Raw genomic sequence first — 14,564 nt, 5'->3', positions numbered from 1 at the left:
ATTGTGCCATTTTTGGCAGTATTCGCTTATGGTGCATGCAATAGCCTAGTCTTTTCAGACCTTGTGTAGTTCCTGAATGCAGATATGAAAAATGTAAACTAGAAACATTAGTACCATTGGTGGACCCAGAATGAGTGGGGGAGGGGGGTTAAGTGGTTACAGGGATTAGAAGTAAAATTATTAATTCAAGAATTTTTATGATCCACAGAAAAGTCAAAGTTTTATCGTCATTTGTTGGAAGTTTGATGAAATTACTGGTATATTCAGTTTCTATCAATGAATAAGCTTGACAAAGAAAGGGGAGGGGAGTATACAATTTTTGTCTGAGGTATAGACAAAACATTTCAAGTTTAAGCCTATATGCACAGAACAGAAATGAGTTTTAAAATTATGTTACACTCTATAAAGAATACAAAGCATAAAAATAATGCATATTGCACAAAACCAATTTGTAGGTTACTGACCTGGCAAAATAAGTAAACTACATACACCTGAGGGGAAAAACGGGCATATTATCTATCAATAACAGAAAATTATATGAAAGTTGACCTGATGTCCATTAAGCTGGAAAGCTAGTGTTAATCATCCCATTCTAAACTAATATCATTATATGTCAAAAGCTCAGCATTTTGAAGTGAAAGTTGTGGGTCATTAATGGATGAGATCTTTAGAACAAGGTCTCTTGTCATGGTAGGAGTTGGCAGGATGAAGAACCCTCACTGCTCAATGGTCCTTGCCGAGTGAAGCACTTTAGATGTTTATAGGAGTGTCTCTTTATGAGTGAAAAATTCTTGAATGGGATGTCAACAACATACAATCAATCAATCAAAACTAATATAAATGTGTATGTGACACAACCAATTTAGCAGGTTCAAAGTCTGGACCTGTATCACTTGAATTTCAATGATTATAGTGAATAGGTTAATTATCTTATTCACTAGTATTTCTGCAATATCATGAAGTGCAATATCATTCAAGTAATTACACGAAATATCTTCTTTTTTAGTCTTTTATTTGTGCTTTTTTATTTTAAGTCAATACTCTCTATAAAGGTGATTAAATTGCTTTATCCATATGAGAGAAAAGATGACCATTTAAGATTTCTCCGAAATGTAGGATGTTCACATCCTTACTGGGTGTGCCAAAACTGTTAACAGTTGGAAATACACAAAGACAGTTGCATATAGATATTGCCAAAGAACCTTGCAGTGTTATATAGAAACAGAGAACAGATATGCCATGTGATAGCAAATAACCACAGGTGACAGGTAAAAAGTAACAGCTTTCAAAACCTTAGTCATGATTATTGATTCATTTTGTCCAACACTTAATATTTTTAGTTCAAATTGAGAGTTGATCAAAATCTGAACAGCTGGAATGAATAAAAAAAAAATTTAAAGCTGATTCATCAAATATTTAGACTGTACTCACAACATGAAATCCTGCTCCCAGCATGGGTTACTCCCCTTGACTTGTATGGTGGTTGATTTAACATTCTGTAGTTTTAGGGTCACATAAGTATTGAATCTCTCTGAAATGTAGGAATTTAAAAAAATGTTATACTATGTACATTACATGACATGTGTGTTTTAATTAATACTTTTTAATAATACTTAATTAAAACTATAACTTTTTTAAAAATTGAATTTCTTGCAAACAGATTTTAAATTCATAATTTTACATTGCTATAGTAATATACATCTACATATTTAAATCTGCAGATAATTTGAAGATTATTTTATGCTTGTAACCTAACATTCAGAAATGTTAACATTCTATATAAACAGAGGTGAATTCATTTTTTCCCCTGGTTAAGATTTAAAATATGGAAGTTTTAATTAAGAGATTGGAGTACCACAAAGACCACATAATCAAAAATGCAGACAAGTTGATCCTTGGGTATTGAGAAAAATCAGAAAATTGGTAAATATTATAAATACCCTTAAAAACCCCGATTGCACAAGAGTATTGTATAAGAAAAATATTTTTTAAAAATCAAAAATTAACTTAAAACTATTTTAAAATATATATTATCAAAAAGAATGAAAATCAATGCAAAAGAAATACATTTTATCCTGATTATTATTTCAAGACTATTATAAAACACCTCCACATGACAAGTAAAAACATTTTCAAAAAGATTAATTAGACATCTATACACATTGGATTCTCAGATTTGCTTGCAAAGTTACTTGTCCTAAAACAGAAACAAAAAAATAATTAACAAAGGCCTTTCCTAAATAAAAAGCCAAAATTTTACAATGTTCTAAATATTGCAGATGGCCATTTGATATATGATCTGTGTATAAGGGATATTTCTGGATAATAAACTCCTGCTCTGGAAGATTTCTCATTTTAAGAAAGTATACTATGAAGCAGTGTTGTTTCACATCAACTTTAAAGCTACCCTACATGTCCAGAGTCCAACTGTTTGGCCAAACTTTAATGGGTCGATGGTCTAGTCAAAGAAGCCCAATGGTCTGGCCAAACCCTATGGTTTAACCGGTGACAAGTCAATATAGCAGACAGCAAAGTTTGATGGCCATGCAAAATTCTAATGGTTCATTTCCTCTAAGTATAAGACACACCATGCTGATTGGCACCTTAACAGACTATGGTGTGTCATTCTAGACATCGGCAATTAACTGCAAGTGAACCAACAGGGTTTGGTGTGTCAAACCATTGGAGTTTGGCTTGACTACTAGGATTTTGAGTCCCATTGCACTTTGAAATCTTACATATTGTAACAGTATACATTAATTTCCATACATTTTCTACCAATTAGGGGTATAATGACCCAAATCTAAATATGGTATGCATGTAAAGTGTATTAATAAAGATCTTATAATTTAGTTTTGTTTAAAATGAAATATATCGGCTTTCAATGAACATGTACAAAATCAATGTCCTTTTATGTGCAAATTTGTTAAAATGCTGAATGAATGACAGACTTATGCTAAATACAAATGAGCTTAGAACATCTACTGTCTATCAATTTATATATCATATAGCAGAGTTCCCGAAACTTATTAAAAATATGTCGGACAATTGTCCTGTAAATATTCAAAATTCACCGGACAGTTGTAAAATTTACCGGACATTAATTTTTTTGTATGTAAATTTAACATATTATAGGATTGGAAATTGTGTTGATATAATAAATAATATGTGTAAATCAAAAGTTGGCAAATGCAGGTTTTTTTTTTAGATTTATTGAAATATTTTCTATTAGGCCTGTGTATGCGGGATTTGACGTCGCCGACGGTGTGTGATGACCAACGCTTAATTCATCGTATTAAATTATTATGTCCTTTCTGAGAGATTTTTTACTTTTTTAAATAAAATCTGCAACATGACAACTTTTGGTTGATTGTTTGAAATTAGTGTGAAATATCTGTCGTTTTCCAGGCTTTTTTTTTTAGGATTTTGGTATTTTAATTTATGTGCCAGGAAAAATATTATGTAAAATATCAAAACTGTTTAGCCTGAAAAACGTCTTAAGTAAATTTGTTGTCGTTTTATTACATTAAAGTTAGTCCGCTATTTTTAGCAAAGGGGAAAAACGCGCATGTATTTTAAATGCTATCAAATACATGGGGGAAAAAAATCCAAAAGTTGGTATAATATTAATCATGCTAGTGGATTAAATTATAGAGAAAATAATAAATGGTAACAAGTTGTCTGTAGTCAAGCAGAAATAGCAGGCAACTCTTGCAACCCTGCAAATTCGTCCTGCAAAACGAAAGTGGATTGTCACTTTTTTTACTGTCAGAACTACGGAGGGCACATATATTTATTAAGAGGGAAAAATATTTGTTTGACAGTGTTTTAACTGTTTTTCCTCCGAGACTTATGGAGATTATTATTTTAATATGTAGCTTTTTATAGTAGACATTCACCGTCTACAATTTATTTAAACAAGAATGCAAGAGAATAATCTGACGCGCCCCTGACTTTTTTTTTTTGGTTTCCTTTAGTTTTGCATTTGTTTATTGTCAGGACAATTGAATTAAATGATTTTGTTAAGATTATGTGTAATTGTTATACAGTCAGTAAAAAAAAAATCATCGGACATTTTGACCGATAAAATTAAGATTTTACCGGTCCCATTCAAAGTTTACTGGGGATCCCCGGTGGACCGGTGCGTTTCGGGAACTCTGATATAGTAAAAATAGAAGGTAAGTGATATAGATCAAGGTTTCAAATCTGAAACAAAAAAAATCAAAACTGAATAGGTGCTCTTTTCAAAGGTTTCTTCTTGAATCTACAGAAAAATTCTACACAAGAATATGCAGTCTCAACCTTGCCTGACAGAAATATTACAATTAATCCCCCCCCCCCCCAAAAAAAAATGCCGAAACATATTTACAGACATTTTCACGGCATACTATAAAACCTGGCCTAATCCCTTTGGCCTGGCCTGGCCTGGCCTCTATTTAGGCCTCTAATATGGCTCCAAACCAATTCAATTTTTGGCCTGGCTCAACTTTAAAATCTACACCAAGACAGTGGTAAAAAATAACAAGAAATTATATGAGCTATCAGTGTTGACATTAGAACAACCAGTTCAAATACCATCAAGATCTCAAAGAAAACTATTCATATCCCACTTTTATAAAAAAGACATGATTATTCTATTTACTTAATGAATTAAAATTTCTCCTTTGAATGACTTCAGAAAATATTTAGGGGAAAAAATCCAAGAATGATTGTCTAAAAAACCTACAAAATTCATATACTGTAAATGTATTATATTTAGCGTGTATGATATTTGGTGGGAATTAATTTTTGAACAAGTTAGCGTAGATTTGATTTAGTGCATTTCTCAATGTCCTTATTTATGTGTATGTGTGCAAGACATTTAGCGTTGAACTTGAATTAGCGGATCCGAAGTTTCTCTCCACCAAAAGCGCTTTAAAGAATACACAACCAAATGTAATACATTTAAAGTATTTACATTTCAGGGGCCAAAACTCCTAAATGAGTGCACTAATATTTGCAAAAAGGTCTAAGCCAGATATTGTCATTCTCTTATTTTCATTAGTACCAAATTTTCCCTTCTTTCTATCAATTCTTAAGTTTTATGCCCAAAAAATTGTAACTGTTTCAGTTCATAGAAGATTTATTGCCCCTGTTCAATACTGTAAAGTCTCTGATATATATAGCCTGTAATGTGTTCAGAGAAGGACTTAATTTAGAAAAAGTTAATGATAGCACCAGATGATGAGTCTGACACAGACTATGACGGTCACCAAATGGCCCTCGGGGAAAAGTCAGCTAAAAACCTAATCAATCATTTCTTGGCCCAAAGCCCATCATTTTACGAAATCTCTATGGAATCTGTTCACATTTTTTTTGGCGACACCTTGTAAATAGACAAACAAGCCTGACAAATAGAATAAACTTACCGTACTTCTTTTGTTCATCTTAGCTGATAAAACTAAAAGGTTATGCTAAAGCATGAATGAACTAATATATGCCAATATGTTTTTTTAAATGTGCATGACCTATGAAGACCATCTAACAATTCATATTATTATACTTTCATGTTAAATACTAAAATCTGATTGGTTTAGACGCAGTTAACAATCCGTTCTATTACCCTCAGCCTTAGCAACGCATGTGACAACGGGTAACACAACGGTAATGCCACATGCGTGGATATTATGCGCGTACGGTTCACCGTAGAATTCTCAAAACGTCAGTTGCGCGTTTGAAAGAACTGGAAAAAAGTTGACGTCAATAAAAGCTTGCGTCCGATGTAGTTTACTTGAAAACAACAAACGACAGACGAAACATGCTTGCGAGTGCAGAAATAACGAAACTTTATATGATAAAAGACTCTTAGAGTATCAAACAAACAATAAAAAGGTCAGTAAATCTTTTTAGAAGTAGCGAGGAGTTTGAAGGCTATCTAAACGTGAACGTAAAGATGATCGACGATTTTTTTGCTGACTTAATTTAAGAAGACATTCAGTATAATAAAATAAATGGTGCCTGTTTTGGAGGGTAACAGTTGAAATTGCCACCCCTCGGAAAACCATTGTCAACCTCCGCTGACGCGTCGGTTGACAATGGTTTTCCTTGGGGTGTCAATTTCAACTGTTACCCTCCAAAACAGGCACCATTTATATAATGCTCCCAATTAAAACGATTGATTCAGAATATATATTAAACATCCTGGTTTAAAATCATAACCATGTTTACCTACACCTATCCTCCCTCCCAAATGACTTTTATTCAATGACCTAGAATCAAGATCCCAAGACAATTGATATCGTTTGAAATACAGATATTAATTATTCTTCACATTGTGATTTTCACTAAAAGTACTCTAAGATAAGGACAAACTTTTTAAGCCATGTGGAACAACATACTAAAATGTTCAATAATTTTAATCAAGGATTATAACTTTACACTCATCAACATTTTTTTTCTTATATTATGTAAAATCCTGTACCCAAGAGACCTTCAACTTTGATATGTGACCTTGAATCATCTTTGGGGCTGCAATTTATAACATTCTGAATTTGTTTCAAGAGAAGGTTTTACTGTAAAGAAAAAAATTCTCAATTTAAAAAAAAAGTATTTCAAAAGGAAAACTGGAGACTAAATTCTGACTTGCAGAACATATACTTCTGTGAGCATGATAAGTGCAATAGTACTTTTTGAAAGAAAAATAAATTGTCATTCAAAGCAAGTATTAAGCTCATGGACACGGGATGGGATTGAGATCACATTAACCTGAAATAATAATCAAGATACTTTGACGGAAAGCTAATGCAATAGCAAGAAATATTAAATAGTACACTGTAACAAAATGGAGATTTAATAGCTATTGATGTCAGACGTACTTTTAAGTTAAACATCCGTCTCATTTTGTCTTTTTTTTTTCATCGATTTGAATTTGAATTAGGAATGTTCTATAAACATTGCTGACAATTTTCAATTTATATTGCATACAATATACATTACATGAACATAAAAATCTGGAATGATCAAATTTCTGAATAATTTTGGATATGTTCATATCCATACAGTAGCTATGTGGCAAGGTTTTCAACTTCATATCTGAGTGTAGAATTTAAATTATAGGGAAAAAAATGTGAATATTGAAGTGAAAGTGTTTGTACGATGTGTCCAAAACAAAACTCAGAAGTACTTTTACATCAAATTCCACTTTCCCTCTTCTAGAAAGCAAAAAAAATAGATATGATGAGATTTTAAATGCATGATATTGTGTTTGAAGTAAACCCTTAATCAAATTTAACTAAACTTGGTAAATACACACTGCAAAACAGATCACTATACATGCTTTGCAAGTGAAAGATAAGAAAAATTGCTGATATATAATATCTAAATAATCAAAAGTTCATTAACTAGAATTATCAGTGGTAACTATATATTTATAAAATATATTTTTATAAAAATCTTGCAGTTAAAGCATATCATAAATTGGTCACTTTATAGTCAGAAAAAAGGATGAAAATCAATTTATACTTTTAATTTTCTTTTCAAAAGAAGTCCCATTCAGACAGTTTAAATGCATGTGGACAAGAACAGAGAAAAGGTCCCCATGCTGTCCTATCATAGCATGATCAATGACCTCGAGATGAAAGTTTAATAAAATAATTCTTCTCTTTATCACCTACTGCCAGGAATCTTTTAAAATCAAATATGTGTAGTACTACACAAACTCAGGTAAATAATGAAAGACAAAATTACTCTGGTCTCCCCTCGGTCTTTTCAATTTAAAATCATATTTACATGCCCAAGGTCCATGTCTTATCTGAAACCCAAATATTTTCATTTCTTCTGGGGGATGATTGAAAGAATGAGATTTCCACTGGATGGTTCAGTGAGATCAATATAAAAAAAATGTGTGAAGTCAAATTGGATTTTCATACAAATAAAAACAAACTACATTGTCATATCCTATTCAATCAAAAGTGGGTGTGCATAATACAATAAAGTATGTAGCAGTGTTCGGTGCAGGCATGATTTGTTTTGATTTGTGGTTCAATACTGTTATGTTGTTTCTACTATGAAAGAAAGATACTATCTTCATACTTTAAATGCAGACTGAAAATGTGTTTCATTTTCTTTAAATACCTAGTATCCAGTATTCAAGAAGTATTTGACAGGAAAAACCATATTTTTGGTATAGTCTCATTAATTTACAAATTTAAAAAATGAAATAAAGTTTTTAACATGTTTAAGGTAATCTTTGCTGCAGTGCTCTTGATGACATGAAGCCCTATTCAAAGCACTCCATTTTATCTAAAACCAAGTATTATATTAATTTATTAAACATGATATACTAATTTGAATGTGTTCTGACTTTTTCAATCTAGTGTTTAATTTTTCCATACACTGAGAATGAGATAAATTCTTTTAATGAAGTGAGCTCAATATGCTCAAGGCCGGATAACATGTGATAAGTTTGAAAAGAGTGACTCTTCCATGACAGATAGCCAGTTAGATGGTGACATTTTTTCACATTAATTATTATGTGTTTAATGCATGTGACACAAAATGTATGTTCGAGTATTTTAATTGCTTAATATGTACATTGTGATATACATGTATAACATTAGATCTGGATGCCTTGTAGAGTGAATAAATGTTGTTGCATAACTTGAGGAATCTGAACTATTGCCAGCTGCCTTTTGATTTATCTTTGATAATTTCTGGTCCAGCTGTCTATGTGTATAATTTGTTAACGAAAAATGTGTTCTCTATAAGAGCATTGGCCCCTCCTTAAACCATTGTCATTTACACCACTATCTGGACCATCATAGATATATACATGAAAATTACTAATGTGCAAGATACTTAGGTTCAGTAGTGTGTTAATGTATAACGTATATTTATGTATCTTGTTCTAGGATATTCTTCTACTGCTGCCTTTAATAATTGGATTTTTTTGCTAATGGAGGCAGCATTGATGAACTTATAGTCCTAAAATTATAGTCCTAGTATGAAGAATGTGAGCACGTATATGAAATTTCATGATACAGAAAGAGGTAGAAACTCGATATCAATAACTGATATTGGACAATTATTCTGAGGCTGACTTTATGTATTTTCAATTATCATGATTAACTAAATGACTGTACATGACCTGTCCGTGCAATGACTAACAGACTGACAAGTCATTGATTTCTACATAGAACTCACCAGGGCTTCCAATCAGTCGGGCTTTTTTCACTGAAAAATACGAAAATCAAAAATTAACAGCTGACTTGTGATGAATCATAAACATAAACATGTAAATGGCAGGTGGACATTTAAATATACTAAAAATATCTTCTACATATAGAGCCTTAGGATGAAATATTTCAACACTACAATGCATTTTTTCATCACAATACTCACAATGTAAGAGACTGCGCATGCTAAGCTACCCAATACACTTTTTTATACAGTAAAACACACTTACAGTGAAGTCATGCCATGCATATGGACAGACAATTTTGTTTCATTATTATATCCGTAAAGTTCAAAATATATTTTTTATTTTAAGCCATGTGAAATGAAAATCACTTTGCTGAAGCATCAATTAGTTTAATTCAGCATGTTTTACTGTACATTCCATACCATACAAGTAGTTTTTTTTGGGGGGGGGGGGAGGGTTATTATCACAGACACTTGCTTATAATATTACTGATACAAATAAATCATTCATCAAACTTAATTAGTTCATCTGAGTTTGCCTCAAAAGAGTGTGCGGCAAGGAGGTAATTGTTAATCAATCTTTAATTATTCAATAATAAGTACATACTTCTAATTCTATTAAAATCGTGAATGTGATACCTATTTACGTAAAATTATGAAACATTAACTAATTTCAAAGTATATACTGTACTTTGAAATATCCATATCCAGACAGATAAAGGCCTGAAGCATTCAAACTTCTGAGAATTGTTCAAATTTACCCATTTATCAAACCCTTGATAATCTTATAATGAATAATACACATGGATCGTGTCAAAAAGTAAATCATATGCAGGAAAAAAAGGGAGGTTTAAGAGTGGGTATAATTTGCTAATCTACAAATAGGCCTGATCGAAACATCTGGGATTATTATCACAGACACCTGCTTATGATAATATACAAATAGTTATTAAAATTCATCTGAGTTCACTCCAAAAAGAGTATGTGGTTTTGCAGGTAGTATGCAAATTTTACCCATTTATCAAACCCTAGGTAAATTAATAATGTTTAATATACATGGAAGTGTCAAAAAGCAAATAATTAACATGCAGTTAAAGAAAATGAGGTTTTAAGAGAGGAGAATGGGTATATGGTATACATATATATATGCAAATAGGCTAAGTAGTAAGTAAATATTTTAACACGCTTTCAACTTCTTTGCTGCGATTGAATGCACACTACGAATGAGATACATAATTTTATCTTTAATATATTCTATAAAAGGAAAATTTCAGCTCTAGAAATCAAATAAGGGTGCACCGATTGCTTCAGCAGAAAAATCTCATAACAAAGGTTTTCTGACTTTCACACTATCGCAGTTTTTCCAATAAATTAATCGGTTCTTATATAGTGTCATTCCAAGCAATACCTACCGCAAACACACAATAGTGACATTATAGGGTTTCAATATATCCTTCAAAACAATGTGATATGTTGCACTGTGCACAATTAATTTGAAATAGTCCATCCATTACGAAATGACCCGGGCTCACATCTGTCAAAACAGCACCATCCGCCATATTTGACTCGTGACGTCACGCTTTTTAATCACGCACCTAATAAATATTCAGTACCCTTATATGTATGAAATAAATATATTACAGCGACCTCCCATTTTTTTTTTTTTTTTTTGAAAAACAAAACAAGTGTATTTTTAAGTCAGTGTTCTATCGTATCTCATATTATCTACTCAATAATAAAAAAAAAACAACAAACAAACAAACGAACAAACAACCCCCTCCCTAAAATAACATAAAGAGGATTAAATTTAAGGAAAGACATTTCTATTTAAAAAAAAAATAAATAATAAAACGCACATATTCAATTTAAAATAGATTCTTTAGAAATTTAAATCACGACAAATAGCCTACATCCCCCGATTTTCTATTGACATATGTCGTGATAGATACATGTTTTACATGTATATACCATGAATCAACATCAAATAGTTTAAAGGTCCTTGATTTTGCATCAGCTGCTGACGGACAAAGCGAAAAATCATCCGAGCGTAGAACCAGTATATAATAGGGCTTATATACATACGTCAGGATAGTGCTCAAACCTATCGGATGTCGCACATTCTAAATAACAATTATTGAATTCTTAGTTTGAACAATGTAAATTAATAATCTTAATTTGTAAAGTACACTTTTATATTTTAAAAATGATTCTTTTTTTTTTTTTTACAAATCTATTAAAAGGAATTATTTTTTTAAAGCTATTTATAGATAAATGTTAATTTTTATTTAACTCGAGCTTGCTCCTGGTTTCATAGTAATCATAACAGTACATTTCTTCATTAAGTAAAAATAGTTTTTGATGTTCTATTTATCAGATTTTCGGAATTTACTAAGTGATCAGTGATGGATCTCTTTTCAATCATTGGTTATTTCTTTTATTTGGGGCTGGGTATGATAACAAAAAATTCAAATAAATAATGCGGAGCAAAACAGACGAAAAAAAACCTAGATGTGTTTGTAAAACACTGATGCTATCGTAAAGTAGCTTATGGCGAAGATTCATAGATTGAAGTTTTCCAAATGTATGACATAATCCAAGGTCAAGGCCAAAGGTAAATATTCTTTTTATCAAGAGAAAGGTCTTGCCACGAGGAATACACCTATGAAATATGAAAACTCCAGTACTAACTGTTCAAAAGTTATTACCAATGTTAAAAGATTTTACAAAGTGGGTCAAACTCTTAAGTCAAGGTCATAAGGTCAAATTGATGGTATCAAAAAGGAAGGTCTTGTCACAAAGAATAATCTGTGAAATATGAAAGCCCTATAGTTTTAACTGTTCAATAGTTATGTCAAAGGTTAAATATTTTACCAAGTGGGTCACACTCTAAGGCCAAGGTCAAAAATCTTTACACCATTTGAAAAGTCTTTTCACAAACAATACTCATATGAAATATGAGCCATAGCACCAACTGTTCAAAAGTTATGGCCAAAGGTTAAATTTTGACATTTTTTTAAAGAGGGTCAAACTCAAAGGTTGAGAGGTCAAATTTGTGATACCCAATGAAAGGTCTTGTCACAAGGAATACACCTGTGAAATGTGAAAGCCATAGCCCCACCCAGTCAAAAGTTGTGGGCAATGTTTAAGTTTTTGTGGCAAAACAAACAAAAAGACAGACAGACGGACATACAGTGCTAAAACTAAATACCGGGATAAAAGGGATGGGAGTCGAGCTACATAGATCTGGGGCTATAGATGGAGGCCCCTATGTCTGGAGTGAGTGCAGAGACATGTCACATGACACATTCAGACAGGATAGGCTATAAATAAGATAATGTAGACGGGGAAAAATCTATTTTTGATATTGCTGAAAATAAAATTTTTTTATTAACCAGGAAATCTACCTGAGTAAACAGGATACTCTTTATGAGGTACATGAATGATACATTCGTACATTCAGATATCTTCCTTTATTTCCATATTTGCACAAACTAGCATTGTAATGAAGAGGGTAATAAAAATCTTTGCGGATGTTTACTGAAGATTTGCCATAGATAGATTTATACTTAAATTGTTCACGAACGATGTTAAACTCCGGGGAAAAAATTATATAGTATCAGGAAAAATCCTATCTATAGGTTAACACAAACGTTCAATATAGGAAATATGTCTTTGATTTTAATTAAGTACCCGAATTTCCAGTTTTAACTCTTTGAAAGAGAAAGGAAAGTTTATTTCGCGTAGTGACTTCATTTTTGTTGCTTCTATTGCTAGGAATATGCTGTTCCCATAAGAGCATCATTAGCTTTCCTGTCATAAAATTATCAGTTTTTCTATTATAGAAAGGCTTTTTTTGGTCCTTGGTTTTTGTCCCCCAATTTTCTTACACATTTATAGAAGAGAAAATTACATTTCGAAGTAAATGGAAATGATTAAGTTTTAGCCAATGATTCTAGAGAATATCAAACATTTTCCCGCAGGGGATTCCCAATTGAATTTTGACTTTTCTGTGACAAAAATGAGACTAAAGAAGTTAATGGCCTTCTATATCATTGAACTCTATGCTCTTTTAGAAGTTCTCACATATTGGGAAGCCAGACATTACGAGATACACGAGTGATTTATTCCACTTTTTCTTGAGTATATGAAATGAGGTTGACAGAAAATTCTCAGCACTAAAGGCAACAAAATTGGTTAATTTATGAAGAATTAGCAGGAACTGTGCGGGAGTTATGATAACTGCGAAAACCAAGACTGCATTCAATCGAGGCAAAGACGGTAGTATTGCCAATAGGTCGAAAACACGACCAAATGTTGCCAACATCGAAACGAACGGAAATGAAACAAACAATTTTCACAGACTATATTCACGAATCAATAATACCTTAACAGGTATGGCAGGCCCGCAGGAAGAAAGGCAACCGGAAGGGGGAGGGGGAGGCACATCCAAACAAATTCAGTTTGAGTTGGTACTACTGAGCAAAATTTCCAAACAAAGGATGGGGCATCTGACACAGTCATTGAGGGTAAGGGGTTACTGAGTAATTATATCAGTAAAGCAGCCATGTTTTCTATAGTATTCTGAGTACTCGTGTATGTGTAAGACTTTTTCCAAGGCAATTATAATATCATTGCGTATATGATAAAACGTATAAAAAATATGAAGAAATTACAAGAAAACTGAAAATTTGACTTTTCCACTAAGGTATCTCTAAGGGTTAGGAGTTCTGGATGTGTAATATAACACCATTTCCGTATCCGGGCCCCACACAAAATTACTGCAATTATGCCACATCTATTTTCTATAAGAGGATATCAAAAAATCGTCGACTGCAGGCTGGCGCCATAAAATTCAAACTGCTTAAGGTTCATTAATAAATTTTTACGTATCTTTTCAACATTATTTTTTTTGTCCACAGAATAAACTTCAAGACATACGGTTTGTCTTTGAATGAATTGCCATTATTTCCGTAAGCAATAATATATGTATGGCCACGCGGTGCAATAGTAAATTATATCTCTGTACTGTGAGTCAAAAAGAGATAAAAATCTTTAATTTTGATAATTATGGAAAATTTTCATAAAGTATTGAATTTAATTCATGCGTCTGATGTGACATTATTGTTCTGTAAGGTGCACACTTTATACCTCATTTTCTCAGTTTATGAGACTATATTGTGAATTCAAATAGAGAGTGTTGAGTACTAAAAAAATTAATTTAATTTAACTAAAAATGACAAGAAGAAGAGTGCTGGTTTTTCTTTTTGCCGCTGTTTATATCTCCATTAAAAAAAAAAACATTAACTTTGAAAATTATTAAATATTTAACAGGCAAGAGAGAAGCTAATGGAGGATATGGAGATAACGAACAGTATTCAATATCAAAG

At 32.0% G+C, this 14,564-nt stretch overlaps 1 protein-coding gene across 1 annotated transcript in view; it reads right to left on the bottom strand.

Annotated features, from left to right (window-relative positions):
• The window catches only part of LOC134236215 (protein unc-13 homolog A-like), a 116,642-nt gene extending 105,900 nt beyond the window's left edge, over positions 1-10,742 (bottom strand). Inside the window, 3 exon segments of the mRNA XM_062718376.1 lie at positions 1,432-1,531; positions 9,181-9,210; positions 10,590-10,742. Of these exon segments, the coding sequence (XP_062574360.1) occupies positions 1,432-1,531; positions 9,181-9,210; positions 10,590-10,611 (152 nt within the window). The 5' untranslated portion in view covers positions 10,612-10,742.
• Between the last annotated feature and the right edge of the window lie 3,822 nt (positions 10,743-14,564).

This window comes from Saccostrea cucullata, unplaced genomic scaffold (assembly GCF_032062105.1).
Source record: "Saccostrea cucullata isolate Sc308-1 unplaced genomic scaffold, CSIRO_AGI_Scuc_v1 ctg172, whole genome shotgun sequence".
In the NCBI taxonomy this organism is placed as follows: Eukaryota; Metazoa; Mollusca; class Bivalvia; order Ostreida; family Ostreidae; genus Saccostrea; species Saccostrea cuccullata.
This window is presented reverse-complemented; position numbering and strand designations above follow the sequence as displayed.